Raw genomic sequence first — 17,160 nt, forward strand, 5'->3', positions numbered from 1 at the left:
TATTTTCCATTGCTAGCTTTACTAACATCTTTCCAACCCGCCCATTTCCATCATAAAAGAGTATTGTTCAGTGTTCCACTTTTTATAAAACCAAAACAAAAACAAGATCCTTTGAAAGTGGCCGAATGTATAATCTTATTATGTAGCGGGTCTCAATAGGCAATAGGCATTAAATTCCTTCCATACTTTAACCCTCCCCGCCCCCTACCGGCTACCCCCCATAATAAACGAGTCAATAAAGTGACCTATGTTTATTTTATAGATACAGGGTGCTCCAATAATAACTAGAAGGTCAAAAAATATATGCAAATTAATTTGCTACGTTTGACCCAACTAACAACTTCAACCGGTGTGATGTGAGATAATGCTTGGTTACATTTTTATAATTTTAAACATATCTACCTAATAAACATATCTGCCTAATAAACATATCTACCTAATAAACATATCTACCTGATAAACATATCTACCTTATAAACATATCTACCTGATAAACTTTGATCAAAACCGAAAAAAGTATAAAGTGGAAAAGCGAAATATTTTAAATTATCATTAAAAGTTACAGCTGTCTGGGTCAAGGACCAAACTGTTAATTCAGCCCGCTACGGTGAATATTCTTCTTGTGAATTATTAAGAGCATCATTTATCAGATTTGTTCGACATTTTTAGCGATGATTTTGCTGCGACTTCCTCGCCTAGCTAGCCTGTGAAATCGCAGCTAAATTCTAACTCGGATAATTGGTATTTTCGTTTTATTATCACACATGTTAAGGTGAAATCAGCGGATAGTGCTGGAGAAGCAAACTGCCTGGCAATTTCAATTCAGGTCAAAAAAAATTAACTTTCACGAGCAACATTTTTTTATTCTTTAGTTAATCGTACAAATTTGCTTAACCAGAACATTTTATTAATTTCGAACATAATGCTCGTAATTTCGGTATGTTCGATATTAGGAACAAAATGTTAGGCCTTTTCTACCGGTGTAGAGATGAATTTCTCCAGCATGGGAAACATGGGAATTATATATTAATAATATTAATAATTATTCAATATTGTCTTAGTTCAAAGCAGGATTATTTTGCAAATATGATTTTGTAGTTTCACTGTTAAAACACTTAACACCGAAAACTACTAGTCTCGGGATTTCCAAAATGTGGTCTTCCATTTTTTCACCTTCAAGATTGACGGAGATATTTGGAAATTTGTCCAGATTCCAGTTAATAAAAAAAAAACTGTTCAAATGTGTTATATCTTGGTCGATTTTAAAGATGTAGACCACATTTTGAAAAGCTCATTAGACGTCCAATCTTTTCTTGATATAGTATATGTCGTTTATCAATTATCGGAAATCAAAGACGATATTCAAGTCGTCTCTCAATTCCCATGTTTATTTGGGACACCCTTCAGTTTTGAAAATAATCATTATGTTTTTTTATCAGGATGAGTTGTATTTTGTTACAGTAAGAGACTTACCTCCATCTACTGAATTGGTAGTTTTCTTACTTTTATAATGATTGAAAAAAATTGCTGGGAAAGTTGATTGAAATGTCTAAAGAAGTTTTGTAATTGTACTTAATGTAAATGTTCAAATTTAATCGCTGATAACTGCTTCTTATACAACTAAAAGAAAACTGGTTGCGAAGAATCCTGAGATGAGATTTTAAAAGCTTAAACACGAGTAAAACCCGGTATTTTCGTCTGCTTAGACCCAAGTAAAGCTCAAGTCAAGACCCGGGTTTTGAATGGCCTTGAGTTTAGTAAGAACCAACTATCTTGGGTTTTTCTCTCTTTAAGGCTCGAGTCTTCAACAGCTGATGATTGTAAATTTCGCAAAATCTTTTATATTTGTACATTAAAAATCTCGGGAATTATTTGTTATGTCAAATTTTATTAATTATATAAAATAAACATACTATAAAAATAATGTATCAACATAAAGTTTGAACTTTCGAAATTTACATCTCTTTGTCACAGCTGATCTGACAACATTCTGTCTGCTACAGAGAGAAAGCTTGCAAAACAGTCTCTCATTGGTCGGATCAGAACCAATCCTGACTTGGGTTCTATCTAAGCCCGAGTTTGGGTTTTCAGTTTAGGTTTAGTCGGGTTTAAGCTTTTAAAATCTCAGCTCTGGACTCATCTAGTTTATCTTGTTGGTCTTGACTTTTTGTATCCGATAATGCAAAAATGTTAAGACCGGCCAAATATATATTTGGCAAATGCAAACTCCTGACAAGACAAACTCCAAAAATGAAATAACTCCGGAATTTAAATTCCTGCAGAGCTCGGCCCCTATCCCCTCCAACTTGCAGCCTGCGAACCTCTATCGGCCTACCCTAATAAAATAATAAAAGAAATGTAAAAATATCAATTTTTCGGAGTTTAATCATTTCGGAGTTTGTACCAGTTTGTTTGTACTGTATACATGTCGGGAGCTTTGCTTTCAGAAGAATGTCTTTTTCGAAGTTTGTATTTCTGCAGTTTGTCTTTCATGATTTTATCATGGCACCATTGCACCGATCAGGCGCAATTTTTCTATGTGAAGCTGGCCTTTAATTATCTATATTTTGTTTTATTGTCAGACGTTTTATTCTCGTGAGGATCCAACCGTAGAATTTTGGACAACCTGGACGGAAGCGTGGGCAAACCAGGTTTGTGTTGATGTTGATGTTGATGTTGATGTTGATGTTGATGTTGATGTTGATGTTGATGTTGATGTTGATGTTGATGTTGATGTTGATGTTGATGTAAAAACTTTGTGTTGGAAGCGCTAATCTAAAGCGGTTGATCTCGATATCCATACTTACCACTTTCAAATATCAGAACTATGGGCTTGATCCTTCAATGTTTGACCACAGGATATCCCAGAGAAATTAATTCAATCCTTTGGGCGACTAAAAATAAAAAAGAGGCTTGATCTTTTGATTCATTTCACACAAAGAGATATAAGGATATTTACTTATCAAAGATTTTGACATCATTTCAAGATTAATTGTATGTAGCGAGGAACATAATTAACATATAAAAGGTGAAGAAGGTGAAAGAGTATATACAGTTTTTATCATTATGTTTATAAAAGGAACGAATCAAATTAATCTTAAATATGGGTTACTAGACATTTTTGGAAGACGTGTTTAACTAATCTACTTTATGACATTAAAGTGCACAGTAGTCAAGGATCCAAAATGTGCACGCTCTCACGGAAATATTTAACTGTTTTTGTCATTTATTCTTTGTTTTTAACTTAGAGAAACTGGCTCGCTGTATAGTTCTAAAAAGCCGCGGCTCAAATTTGAGACGCGGCTCAAATATGGCTGGTTCCACTAAAAATTGTATTTAATGTTTCAAGATATAAGGCGGCGCTCAATTGAAACCGGTTTTTGGCGGATTTGAGACACGACTCAAATTCATTTATAAATTCTGAATCTTGAATATGTTTTAGACCCGGTGCATTCGCTGCTCAATACAATTTGAAGATATTGCTGATTACAGGTGAGCTTAAAGGCCAAAGGGACTGTCGTGGTAATTTCACGAGACCCTCCATTACAGGAGGGCATGGCCGATTAAAAAGGAATTAATCTTCAGATCAATACTGTAAATATATCGGCGACAATTAATTCCTTTAATCCTCTTTTCACCTTTCATAGAGAACTACAATTGAACATAATCAACTTTCAAAAATAAGATTGTTGATATCTAATGCATTTTTGATCAGACAAAGCTTTTAAGGGTACCGTCTTTAATCGGACATGTCCGACTTAAAGGGACTTAAATGTGATTCAACAAACTAAACATTTTCTAGCACATCTTTCTTACTCTCACTTTTTTAAACCGCGACCGGTGGCCGTAAAGAATTTGAGCGGCAGTTTAAATTTAAGCTGCGGCTTAAATATGGTTGGTAACACTTAAAATTGTATCAAATGTTTCAAGATTTAAACCGGCGCTTAATTTAAACAGGGTTTTGGCGGATTTAAACCGCGGCTCAAATTCTTTAAATTCCATCTCCGTCCGCTTAAATATTGTTTTAACGATTGTAAACTTTTTAAATTATTTTCTTTGTCAAATTTTAGATGTTAAAGTTCAAAAGAAGAATTATAAAACTTATTATCGAAAATCTATCTTTTGATATTGCAATATAAACTCTTATTGAAAGGATTTGCTTTTAGAACGCTTCTTAAAAAAAATGTTAAAACTATTATTTTTGATTGTGTGCAATGTGCTTTTGTCTTTGTTCAGCAATAAATGTCAGCTTCAAAAGTCGTATAAATTGGTAATGGCATTTTTAAAATTAAAATAAACTATAAACTAACCTATTGGGCAATATTAGTTCCGCAATAATATCTTGACTAAGTGCGTAAGTCTTATATATCGTATTGACGTTTATTTTGATTTATCAATTAATCGTGAATTTCAGTTATAATGAAAAAATCTTGACAACAATGATTGCTATAATAATAATGATTTCAGAGTTCATATCTCTGTTTGGCATGACACTTCCTTTCAGGGGAACCCACAGGTCAATTATGAAATCAAATCTGAGCTGGGAACTTTAGAATGGGATACCTTTAATCCCGACTGCTTAATCCAAAAATCCAATGTGAACACTTTTAATTTCTTGCTTAATCCACTCTTTTTTGGATATAGGACAGACAAATCAAAAACCAGTTTTTCAAAATTAGAGAGCCCCTCCCGTTTCTGTATGTTAATTTTAAATTTTATACACTTTTTAGGATACAAGCACAAGATTTGGTTAGTCTCGAGATTAAGAAAAAGAGAGAATTAAACGTTAATCTCGATATCCACCATTCTAAAGTTCCCAGCTCTGATTATTTATTCTTTGATTCTTAATCCTCTAAAAAGGTTTTAAAAATTTACCAATCTGCAAATTCTTTTGTGTTTGATTATTTATTAGGACTTTAACCTCGAAACCTCTTCAAGAAAGTGTTCGCGAAAAATGAAATGAGGCATAGGCTTACGGCGAAAACTTATCGAAGGTGATCGCTACTAATCTTACTTCTATCTGTTGCGTATATAAGGAGAAAATTGTTAAAAACGACTCATACCTAAGAACGTAGCGTCCCTACAATTCAATTCTAAACAAACCATTCAGATATTACAACCTATAATCATATAATTTTTCGACACATTCGAATATAGCTGATATTTCATAATATTTTTGATTTTTTAAAAATTAATATTTCACTTTCACGGTCGCAGAGCTGGATTTTCGAACATTCCTGGAAAATATGAAAATGTCGTCGTTATTATCAAAAACCCTCGAAACCGAAATAAATGTTTTCAAAAGTAACTCTTAGATCATAAAGTAAGATTAGTGTCGATTTCCAACGATAATTTTTCGCGAACACTCCCTTTAACTGTATAAATTTATTTCTTCCTATATACATCTAATGGCAGTGGGGTTGTCTATTGGAAAAACATCAATAAACCCTCCAATAAAGCAAGTAATTTACCGTTATAGTTAACCAAGGAAAAAACAGGACATAAATAAACTTAATTATTCTTTGTATTCACAAAGCTAGGGATATATGTGTATGTATTATAGATTGAAAACCATTAAAGAAAAGAATAATTTTATAAATCTCTTTGCTTAAAGCTATTTTTGCACACATAATGTTAATATGCATGGGTATTTAGGATATTTCATATAAAGGGTATTTTATATACAGGACATTTCATGAATAGGACTTTTCATAGAAAAAGAAACTCATAACTAGGACATACAATAAATAGGACATTTAATAAATAGGACATTTCATAGATGGACTTTTCATAGACAGGAAATTTCAGAGAAGAGTTTTCATAGATAATGGTGATTTCATAGACAGAAAAGAATTTTTTAGAGACAATGAAAAACTACTAATGAGTCACAATTTTAGAAAATATGATCAGTTTGAGATACAAATAATTTTTATAACAATCCATATATAAATGTTGTTTGCAATGTGCGCATCTCAACTGACTCAATAAAGAAATTTGTTATAAGTTTAAAGCACAACTATATGAATAATATTTGAAGTATAAATCAGAGAGATCGTAGAGAGAATGATTTAGTAAATAAGATTGCTAGAAAGAAGAAAAAATGTTTCTTCTCTGTCTATGAAATGTCCCAATACCCATTTATGATGGGGTTTAATGTGCAAGATTTGTTTTCTTCAGCTAGAATGTTAATATGCCTAAAACTTGCTTGCCAAGATAAAGGAATTCTAGAATAAGAGTTTGAAGTATGATTTCAGTTTCTTTTGTACGGATTAAATATCATGGACTAGTTACAGCATATAATCTTTATGTGTTGGATTAGAAAAGGCGAATAGATAAACTTCCGATGAAAATTTCAGTGCCAATTTAATTTGAAAAAATAAAACCAGAAACTAGAATTGTAAAATATAAATTTTCTCAAATATTTTCAGAACCGAATATATTTCTGTCCAGACTGTGGAGCAAAGAGGATCGGGGCCAAGGATATTGTTAAACATTGCAGGTAATAGCCGAACAATACAACCAAGCATTGATTAAAGAAACTGATGTATGGACAGATTGAGAAAGTCAAAAATGTGTGACATCTCCTCCAGTTTTGATTATGTGCACAAGTATGACAAAGTTGCAAATTTATCCGAGTACAAGAGTAAAACATTTTTATTTTTTTTTGTTGTGATTGAAAACAGAAGATTTAAATCTTACGTAAAATTTACTCATGCAGTGTTATTTAGGATAATTAGCCTAGCTTATATGACCAAACTCGGTTTAAAGCTGTTCAAAATCACAAAAAAATTGTGATTTTTTGGTATTTTTGCAAAGATCTGAAAATTATTAAAAAATTTTAATTCTGGATTTGAGATTTTAAAAAAACTTCCAAAATTTTCAGATTTTGGAAAATATTGAATTTTTCGAGGCTTTTAGGCCTTAGAAAACAACTTTTTATTTCTTTTCAAAAATGTCAACGAATTTGACTTCCTTGTATTGTAAAACGGTGTGTGTACTGTTCATGAAATTGTACATTTGGGAAGTTTCCACCTGGGAAAATGCTCGAAAATTCGGCATTTGAACAAATTAATTTGCATGACATCCAAATACACATATTTGCATTAAAGGTATTGTCGTCAAGAAACCTTTCGTTAAAAATGGGCTTGCCCGATTGAAAACGGGGCCTTTAAACATTTATTAATGGAAGATATCGCCGTTTTTCAGTTCGAAAAGTGTTTAATTTTGAAAATTCATTCTTGCAAAGTGTGGACGAGTACCGTTGTGAATTTGACGTGCAATTCTGAAAATATAGGACCTATAATGTTTTTTTTGTTGTTAAAGGATTGAACATGGTAACCTGGCCTTCCCTTGTAGATATTGCAAAAGGAGGTACATTTTATCTATCTTCATACTTCATGTGTATATTTTTATTTCTGATATCTTTATCTACACGATTGTGTATGGTTTTCAATATAACAGAATTCTGCTCACGACTAAATTCTAGATATTGTGAAGAGAAAAAATCTGCCATTTCGTTTGAGCATCAATTATCATGCTGTACCCAGGGATCATCATTTTTAAATAAGAATGAAAAAAAATTCATTTGTCAAAACTAGCGAACCTTTGACTTTAAAAAAACGAAGGATTAAAACTAACGAACTTTTAGAAAACGAAAAACGAAACTAAAATAATGTTAGTTCTAATTAACCACAACTGTTTACCCGCGCTTGAACGAACCTCCTTGCTTAGACAAACAGAGCACTGCAGGTTAGCAGAAATCACACTACGTATATAATTGTATTTTAAATATTATCGGAGACATAAAATAGGTGGTGTATTTTTCGACCTACACATATCCGCCATACTCCACTTCTGACCTACGCCAAATCCGCTATACTACACATCCGACATACTAGCACGTGATATTACAGCTGCTATATGGACTTGTGGCCGCAGCGCCCGGCCCCCTAGCCTGTTCTAGCCGCGGCGCTCGGCCCCCTAGCCTGTCCTAGCCGCGGCGCTCGGCCCCCTAGCCTGTCCTAGCCGCAGCGCTCGGCCCAGAAATTGTCTTAACCTAACCTATCCCTCAAATAATACTAAAATAAACAGCTGGCGTAGGTCCGATATTGCAGTAGGTCGGAAAGTTAGTAAGTCAGAAGTTCAGTAGGGGGGATGTTGCGTATAGACGATGTAACATTACCATAAAATATCAAGAGTCGAAATCTAGTCAAGTTTCTTTATATCTCTGTTAGGGTTGAAGAGTTATCGCAGACCAAATTTAGGAAATCCCAAAAACTAATACTTGGGGATTGTTAACTAGATTGTTTTTAAGGGTGTTTTCCTACAGCTTTTTTATTACAAAAAATCGACAAATCTTAATCCAACGTTTGCGATAGTTAAACTTTTACGAATTTCAATTTATTTCAATTTCTATACTTATAAAATAAGAATAAAGAATAATAATTTAAATTTTAAAACTATTATCATTATTAGATTTGGATTTATTTGCAAATTTTACAATTTTCATTTTATCAGAATAACAATCTTTAAATATATATTAATTGAGGATAATGAGGGAAGCGTAATTTTAATGGGGAAAAAGTTTGAACTTTTTAGTTTTTGGTAAAATTTTGACCCCGCACCCTCACGTGCTACCCTGCAACTTTCCTAAACTAAAATTCTCAACCTTTATATAGTGTAATATTGACAAAAAAGAAAAGATTAAGAAGATTGCAAAAATATCTTGGAAAGATTTGAAAGAATTAACGAAATGACAAACTGATTTTTTCTTCATGATATGAAGTGTGATTCATTCACAATTTCACATTGGGTAGCAAAGATATAGGGATTAGAAATGTACGATTGTGACAACAACTCAATTCCTTTAGACTTTCTTACCTAACAGAAGTCATAGTTTGAAACATGAAAAGTCTACAACACCAGCTTGCAAAGATGTAGAGATTAGAAAACTATAATTTGTGGCGAATTTTTAGTTCTATTTGTGTTTTTTTTTAATGTTACAAAGTGAGTAACACAATGAAAATGTTTTCAGTGTTCATGTTTGAGGTTTAAAAATATCAAATAAAGTAAAACAAATGCTATTTATTTTTAACACAAACAACGCGAAATAAAATTTTAAAAAATTTTTTCTTTTTTTAACATATCGATTAAAAAATCAGTTTTTTATTATTATCTAAAGTTTCATAAAAATCTATTGATGAATAAAACATAACATGCATTTTCCAATTGATAAAATAGTTTTGCATTTTAGTAAGTATCTACATTTCTGAAGTGTTCAACCTAAAAATGAACCATGCCAACAGAAGTAATGATTTCAGTTAATTAAATAAACATGAAACACAGCTCACAGACTCGTTCCACTTAATAAGTTGATTTTTTGCTATTAGTAAATCATTTGCTTTATAACAGAAAATGCATATGTAAAATTTCATAAATGTCGTCTTCCTTTTCCAGATATTTAGTAAGTTTCATTAAACAATGGCAAATCAAAAATCTTTAATGTCCAAGAAACATTAATAAGATTTGAATTTTTACTATATTAACATGTTTAAAAAAAAACTCGCTTACACTTTAGAAAGAAACTAAGTTTTTTTTAAAATATACTAATCCCTATATCTTTCCAACCTGATGGTTTAAACCTTTTATATTTCAATATTAATGGTTTATGGCATCGGGTTGCAAAGATATAGTAAATGAAAATTAGAGGTTGTGGTATAAACTCATTTCCTTTAAATGTGAAATGAAAAACCATTAGTCTTTGCTGTCATAATCATTAGTCGAATCTCTTACATTGATATATTAGAGAAGTTTTGAAATGTTTTGATTGGCAGAATTATTGTTACACTTTTGAAATTAAAACTCAGCCCTCATAGCCTAACATTTTATGAACAATATTTTCATTAGGCAGATATCTTTCGTTAGCCTAATTAATTTATCTTTTTTTTGAGTATTCTTTAGGAAAAAATGTGCTTAGAGACATAAAATTATGATGTTGAAAAGCTAAAATACTTGGATAACACTTAGATGCATAGGACGCCATGTTCTGCTGATAAAGATTAACTTTCATAATTTGATTGTTTTTTCAATTGTAAAAAAGTAACACATTTATTTTTTAAATGGGATTGAAACTGCTTTCGTTGTTATTAATTTTTTAAGACGATTTAAGTTGGATCATGACGATTTGCCTAAAATTTTGAATGGGGAACTCAGTAGAACCACGAAAATATTCATAGACTGGTTTTTAAAATTCTAAATTTATTTGGTTGAATTTTTTAACAAAAGTTATTTCTCTGGACAAAGCTGGGTTCCATATCTAATTACAGTATAGTCCATTAATTGGGACGTGGTAGGTCATTAACGATTGGTAACGAAGATAGATCTTTAACGATCGATAACGAAGGTACAGTCATTAACGGTTGTTAACTAATTACATACGCTTACAGAACGACGACTTAAAAAGTACCACTTTGTTTTTTATTTAAAAAACGATCCTTTTTAAAATAAATCTTTTCGTTTTTGGTTCGTTAAAAAAAGTTATATAAAATCGAGTGAATGTCTGCACACCTTTTAGTCAAACAAAATTGTTCGACCTGATTCTAATATGAGTCAGATATGAGATCATGTCGAGTATCACCGTTTCTGAAACCAAGTAAATGTATTTATTTTTCCATAGGTTTGAGTCATACAATTCCCTGATAAAACATAAGAAGAGATTACATGCTGAGCAGAAACCACAGGAAAAGAACAAATAGACTTTTAAACACATTTAATGAATATTTTAAAGAATATAAATAATGGTTTGATAATAATATTTTCATATTTTTGGCTTTTCTATTTTTCCAATTTTTTAAAAAGCGGCTATACTGATCAATGATCAGATTTAAATTTTTGAATATAAAACTTTTTTTAAAATAAAATAAAACATAAAAACCGCTGAAATGTTGTTTTGTTATTATTTTCAAATGTACGAAAGATCTGCAACGATGAAATCTGAAAAACCAGCAACATATTTGCTTAAATTCTATTAATTTGACACAATAAATATTTGTGTAGTTTAATACAATATGTGTTCTAAAGTTTAAGTGTACCGAGTGTGGAAAGACCTACAGAGATTCCAAAGCCCTAAAGGAAAAACAAAACTTTCATTTTGTGTGGAAATTTTGATAAGATTATTCAATTCAAAACAAAAACATGGTCAGAAAAGGGGTTACCTTATCAAAAATAATAAGCTCTCACGCAATTATAACTTTGATTATTACTTCTCAAAAACAGAAGCTAAAATCTAAAGGTTAAAGTTCTAAAATTTAAATATTTCTAGATCTTAACAAAAAGTAAATTAATAAGGGGGAGTCAAAAGTATAGGCGCTGTGACACTTCAAAGCCGACACAGTCTTGAAAATTGATACAACATTCCGTATCAGTCTAGATCTTTGTGCTCCACATTTGTCGAAAATGCCCCTAATCAGAAAAAATCGCATGCCTAAAATACCTACACGCATGGAGCACGTGAAAAGTTATAAAATCATTGTTGCAAAATAATATTATATTAACTTTTTTGTTTCGGCATTAAGGCTCATGTAGACTCAATACACTACAAAGTGGCAGAACTGAACTGCGGACACTGTGAAAAGATGTTCTCTTCAAAATATGCTTTAAACAGGCATATCAAAGAAGTTCATGATAGGTAAAAAAAATTCTCGGTGAAATTTCTAGTGACCCTTCATTTGATTAGGATATCTTCAGTTTCTTAGCTTAAAAGATGGTTGATTGTGAAAATTTTATCCATCTCATTATTTTTGATAGGGCAGAGTTTTTAAGGGTGCCGTTGCAACTGCAAGTCATGAATGCCGCCCTGTATACAAAGATGCAATTTAAATTACGCTTACAGTCCCAAATTCAAAGATCGACTGGAAAAAAATCCAAAACCATCCCTATTAAAAAAGCTTTGAATGGATATTAAAATATACATATAAATATATTCATACGTAATTTGTTACTTTTGAAAGTAACATTGCAGTGACAGCTGACTAAGTAACTTCTTTGTGTAATAATTCACTTATCTTTCTCAGTGAAACTAACTGAAGAAAAGAAATTACAACTGCTTGTCCTATGTTAAAAATTAGTAATAAATAATAATATAGAAGATGTTTTTGAAAACTGTAAAAGTAATTCCAAGTAATCCTTAATTTATAAATTGTCATAAATACGTCTGCAGAGCAGACAGGATTTTTTCTAATTAATAACGATAATTTGTTATTTATTCTCTGTAGAAGATTCTTGCGGATGCAGTAGAGAGCTGAAGAAAATTAGAACATTTTTATAGTTTAAAGGCAGTTAAAAATGACGACTTCTTCATCATTGTTAATTAAAAAAATGGTTAAAGGGACAGACCGGCTATGTAAGGTAGTTGAATTGAGTTTGCAGTGTTGTGGACACATTCTTTAGGATTCATTTGAGACATATAAAACTTATTTAAGATCTAAAAATTCTGAGCTTGAGCGCAAGTCCACGTTCAAAACCGTACATTTGGGTGAATACGTTTTCACAATGGTTTTTTTTATTATTAAATAACGACGACAAAAATTGTAAACAAAATTCTACAGTGAACTAAGAAGTTGTATAGGAACAGGTTGAGAAAATAAAAATTAATCTTATCATAGAAAATGAGTAATCTTATTCAATTATTAATCTCTATATTCTCTCAATATTCACAAAGATTTTCTGCAGATTTTCTGGATTTTTTATTGAAAGACGACATTTGAAGAATTTGTAGAAATCTGCGAATAAATTCATACAAAATAAGAAAATCAATATAGTGATGTAAACGAAATAATTGATTCTTTTAAGAAATATGTTCCTAACCATTTAATTAGTTTACTGTATAATTTTATTTTATTTTTCCTCTTCGTGATTTAATGATTTAAAAAAAAACCGACTTTGAAACGTACCGACCCAAATTCATGATTTTATATCGTGGAAACGTTTAATATGTCTCAAATAAATCCTAAAGAATTTTTCCACAACTCTGAATACTCAGTTTAACTACCTTACATAGCCGGTCTGTCCCTTTAAGGGTATTGTTGTGAATCGGAAATCACTTAATATTGAGGGTTACTTGTCAACATTCAATTCAACCCCTTTAATGTGTATTTTTATTTTAGAATAGTCCAACATACGTGTGAGGAGTGTGGAAAATCTTTTGCCCAATTCAGGTAAAAAATATGTTTAAAATTTATAATAATACAGCTCTTCGCTCATATGTATTTATTATATTTATTTTAGCTTTAGCTTCCCAAACGGCTGGGCCAAATTGGCTGAAATTGTTTAAGGGAACCCATGGGTATGCCCTGGTGATAGGCTAAAAAAATCAAATTATGTTTTTTCCTTCAAAATTCTTAATTTTTTTTCAAAGGGTTTTTAAAATTTTAATGGCAACGTGGGGCACTAAGTTTCTTTATAATAAAGCTCTTCCCTCATATGAATTTTATGTATGTATGAACCAAATTGACTGAATTTTTTTTGAGAGAACCCGTGTGTAGAAATAGGCCAAAAAAATTGAAATTCCCCGGCAACGCCATGGGGCCCTTCGTCTTAAATCATTATTTAATACCAGCGCGGGAAAACGGCGCGGCAGGAGTAGTAATGAGTAATAATATGAATTTGGGCAACGCCGGGCACTCCAGCTGGTAGTTTATATCCTAGATCGTCTAGATTCTGGTAGTTACAGACTAAAGGAATTTTGATTTTGATACAGTGTAACTTTGTAACGTTTATAAAGCCAAATAATAATAGTGTTAAATTACTGAAAGTGACAGTAGACGTTTATTCAAGTGACCCCATAATGCATTTTAGGTCCGATTAACAACTGTACCTTAAACTTTTTGTTAGATCATTCATGTCGGGGATATTAATCGCAATAATTTCAAGGCGAAATTAAAAGCACATTTATTTCTTCTAGTTCTAAATACATGATATTTTATACACGAGTGTATAAAAGGAGAGGAAGTTGAGAAGGTCTTCTCTGGTTCCAAGATCCGACTCTACTGATTTGCGGATTTCATAATTCTCTTCCCGGGGATTTAATGTATACAATATCCTTTTTGTTCAGCAACTTAAAAATACACTGGAGAACACACACTGGTCTGAAACCCTTTATTTGTCAACATGAGAATCCAGTGTGTAGAGTTTCTTTCACTACAAAACAGTGTTTACAGGTAAATCAAGAAGATGAAGTTATTTACCTTATTTTTCATTTTCAAAAACCACAAATTCAAATATAACCTCTTTTTTTTACAAATATGATCAAAGACCGAATTTAATTAATTGGGGAGGAAGCTGAACTACATACCGCCGCCGATTCAAATCCTGATTCACCTATTAAAATTATGATGTTGAAAAGTTAAAATACTTGGATAACACTTGGATGAANCGCCGGTTCAAATCCTGAATCACCTATTCAAATTCCCATGAATTTTTAACTTTGAATCAGTAAATTAGGATTTGAACCGGTACAAGGTAGTTCAGCGGCCTCTCTCCGACGCCAATTCATTCAATTTCGTCCCAGTTTAAAGAATAATTCTATTTTTCAACATGATAGAAAATATACGCAGTAAGGCATAAATGCGTGCAATATGTAGAAGCCTAAGAAGAGATAAAAGCAAATCTTTGAACATCTCTGTTTTAAACGATCTATTTCTTTTTGATTCATTATAGACAAATTTCACGTTTCTTCAAAATTTAGAATAATAAACTTTCAAACTAAACCTATTAAACTTTTATTTATAGTGACATTGTACAGGGTGTCCCAATAAACATGGGAATTAAGAGACGACATGAAAGTCGTCTTCAATTTCTGATATTTAATGCTTGGCAAAGAAAGTATGAAAACGAGGTTGTACGTCTTACGAGATTTTAATAAAGTGTTCTACCTTTCTTTGTCTTAGAAATTGATGATTTTAAGACAATTTTAATTTATTAAATAAATTAAAATTTTTACAAAAAATGGTACAGCATATTTTTAAAATTTCAAGACCAGGCGTTATCGATGTCAGGTGTTTAAACTGGAATACTGAAAGAAATGCCATATGGATAGAAGACGATATACAAGTCGTCACTTAATTCCCATGTTTATTGGGACACCCTGAATCTGAAAAAAAAGGTTTTCTCCGATTCACAATGGTACTTTTTAACATTTATCTGAACAAAAATGGAGGATATCATCGTTTGAAAATGTTTAGTTTTGACAATTTCCTAATTATACTTCTGAAGCAAGTAACTTTCTATAAAAAAAACGCAATCAAAATTAATTATCTTGCGAAGATGAGATTATTGATATATCATGCATTATTGATCATGACAACGCTTTAAAGTGTACCCTAGTGAATTTAAAAATATAGAGGCACTTAGAATAATGTGTACAGTCCCTTTAATATGGCTGTTTACTTGTTTAGGTCCATTATAGAAAGATTCACGGATATAACGACAACACTATGCCAACAATACAATCTAAATCTTCAGACTTTCCTCATCATTACCGGTATCATAGACAATCACAACAGTGTCAACAACGAAAAGATCAACACGGGAATTATACCAAGTTGAATCAGTAAAATATTATACCATAGAGCTGCAGAGCAACTTTAAAGGTATCATGATTGATCCCGAAAATGTCTGACGTAAGTTAATATAAAATAATAATAAAATAAGTCAAATGTCTTGTCATGAAGACCGATGAATTGGCGTATTTTTTCATTGACAAATATAGAAAGTATTTAAAATTTTGTACCATTCTCAAAAATGCAAGAAGCTTTTGAAAAAGCTTAAAAGATAGTTAGTAATCCATATTTTAATTTTGTTTCTCATAACTTGCAACAATTGTTTTTTGCTTACATACGTAAATAAGTACAAAATATGAATGATGGTAAAATCAAATATTGTAAAAGTATATAAATTAGAATAATCTTTTTATAGATAGCACCAAAGCCTTTCATATACACACAAAGGATAAGACTTTAAAGACGAACTAAATCTTTTTATTATTGCGAACTGAAGGTTAACTTAGATCTTCTTCCTTGAAGGGACTGTAATGGAAAAATGAAAGGGGGGTAAAGGCTGAAACCTAAGCATTTTAGGAGTTGATCGAGACCCATAAAAGTTCTATCTGATGTTTCTGTTTCAAGAAATTGATATAAAACTGTGACAAATTTTACGAAAACCTATATATATATATATAACATTTTGTATAAAGAAATAGTAGGTTTAAACGAATAATATTGAGCAAATATACAACCAATCTGAAAACGACGGTATCCCAGAGGAGCCTAAGAAACTTAGGTTTGCTTCTACTATCTATCTCATCTATCTATCTATATATAAATTTGGCTTGTCTGTCTGTCTGTCTGTTTGTCTGTTTGTTTGTATCCAATAAACGTCAAAAAGGCTGAACCGATCGGGCCCAAATTTTTTGTGGGACATCACGTGACCACAGGGAAGGTTTATGAATGATAAAAATAAAATAAAAATGTGTTTTAAAGGTTTTAATTTTGTAAAAAAAATTAAATTCTTGAAAATCCGCGAATTTTTTTTTAAAAATCCGGTAACATTTTTTTCTTCTTTGTTTTAAAATGTAAACAAAAAGAACATGTTCACAATTTAAATAGAATAAAAGCCTAGTTATTTAAATTTAATAATTTTTCACTTATAAAATATATAATTGATAAATTATTCATACGTCCGTATCACGTGACAAATACTCCCAGCAATGGCAGTGCAGTATACTGATCTCATGATACAGATTACAGACGGAGTCACGTGATAATGATACTTCAATGCCGTTGTCACTCAATCAACTTCTAAAATGCTTAGGTTTAATTTTTCCTTTACAGTCCCTTTAAATAAGTTTTTCCATTAAATGATTTGACAAGACATGACTTTGTAAAACATGCCGGAATAATTTCTTCAGTCGGGTCTGATATCTTGTCCTTTGTGGGTTGCCCTGTATTTAACAAATTATGTAAATCAAGACTATTGATAGATCTTAAAATATTGAGATGGGAACTAGGTATGGATAATAGGTAGTTGAACTACTTCAATCATGCACACTAGGCCACACTAAATAGGAAGCATTGTTACAATCTCTACCTAGCTCAACCACTTGTC

The 17,160-nt window shown here is 31.4% G+C and overlaps 1 protein-coding gene across 1 annotated transcript; it reads left to right on the forward strand.

The window, feature by feature from the left end:
- Positions 1 to 772: 772 nt before the first annotated feature.
- Positions 773 to 16,143, forward strand: LOC111708932 (zinc finger protein OZF; the record flags this gene model as incomplete). The annotated part of the gene is given in 13 exon segments (XM_023482446.1): positions 773 to 826; positions 1,440 to 1,490; positions 2,583 to 2,651; positions 3,443 to 3,492; positions 4,468 to 4,516; positions 6,429 to 6,499; positions 7,324 to 7,371; positions 10,676 to 10,739; positions 11,080 to 11,130; positions 11,574 to 11,686; positions 13,164 to 13,214; positions 14,111 to 14,216; positions 15,453 to 16,143. Coding segments are annotated over 13 exon segments (936 nt in total), but the record flags the coding sequence as incomplete, so codon positions are not given.
- Positions 16,144 to 17,160: the final 1,017 nt, after the last annotated feature.

Source organism: Eurytemora carolleeae, unplaced genomic scaffold, assembly GCF_000591075.1.
Source record: "Eurytemora carolleeae unplaced genomic scaffold, Eaff_2.0 scaffold919, whole genome shotgun sequence".
Classification (NCBI taxonomy): domain Eukaryota; kingdom Metazoa; phylum Arthropoda; class Copepoda; order Calanoida; family Temoridae; genus Eurytemora; species Eurytemora carolleeae.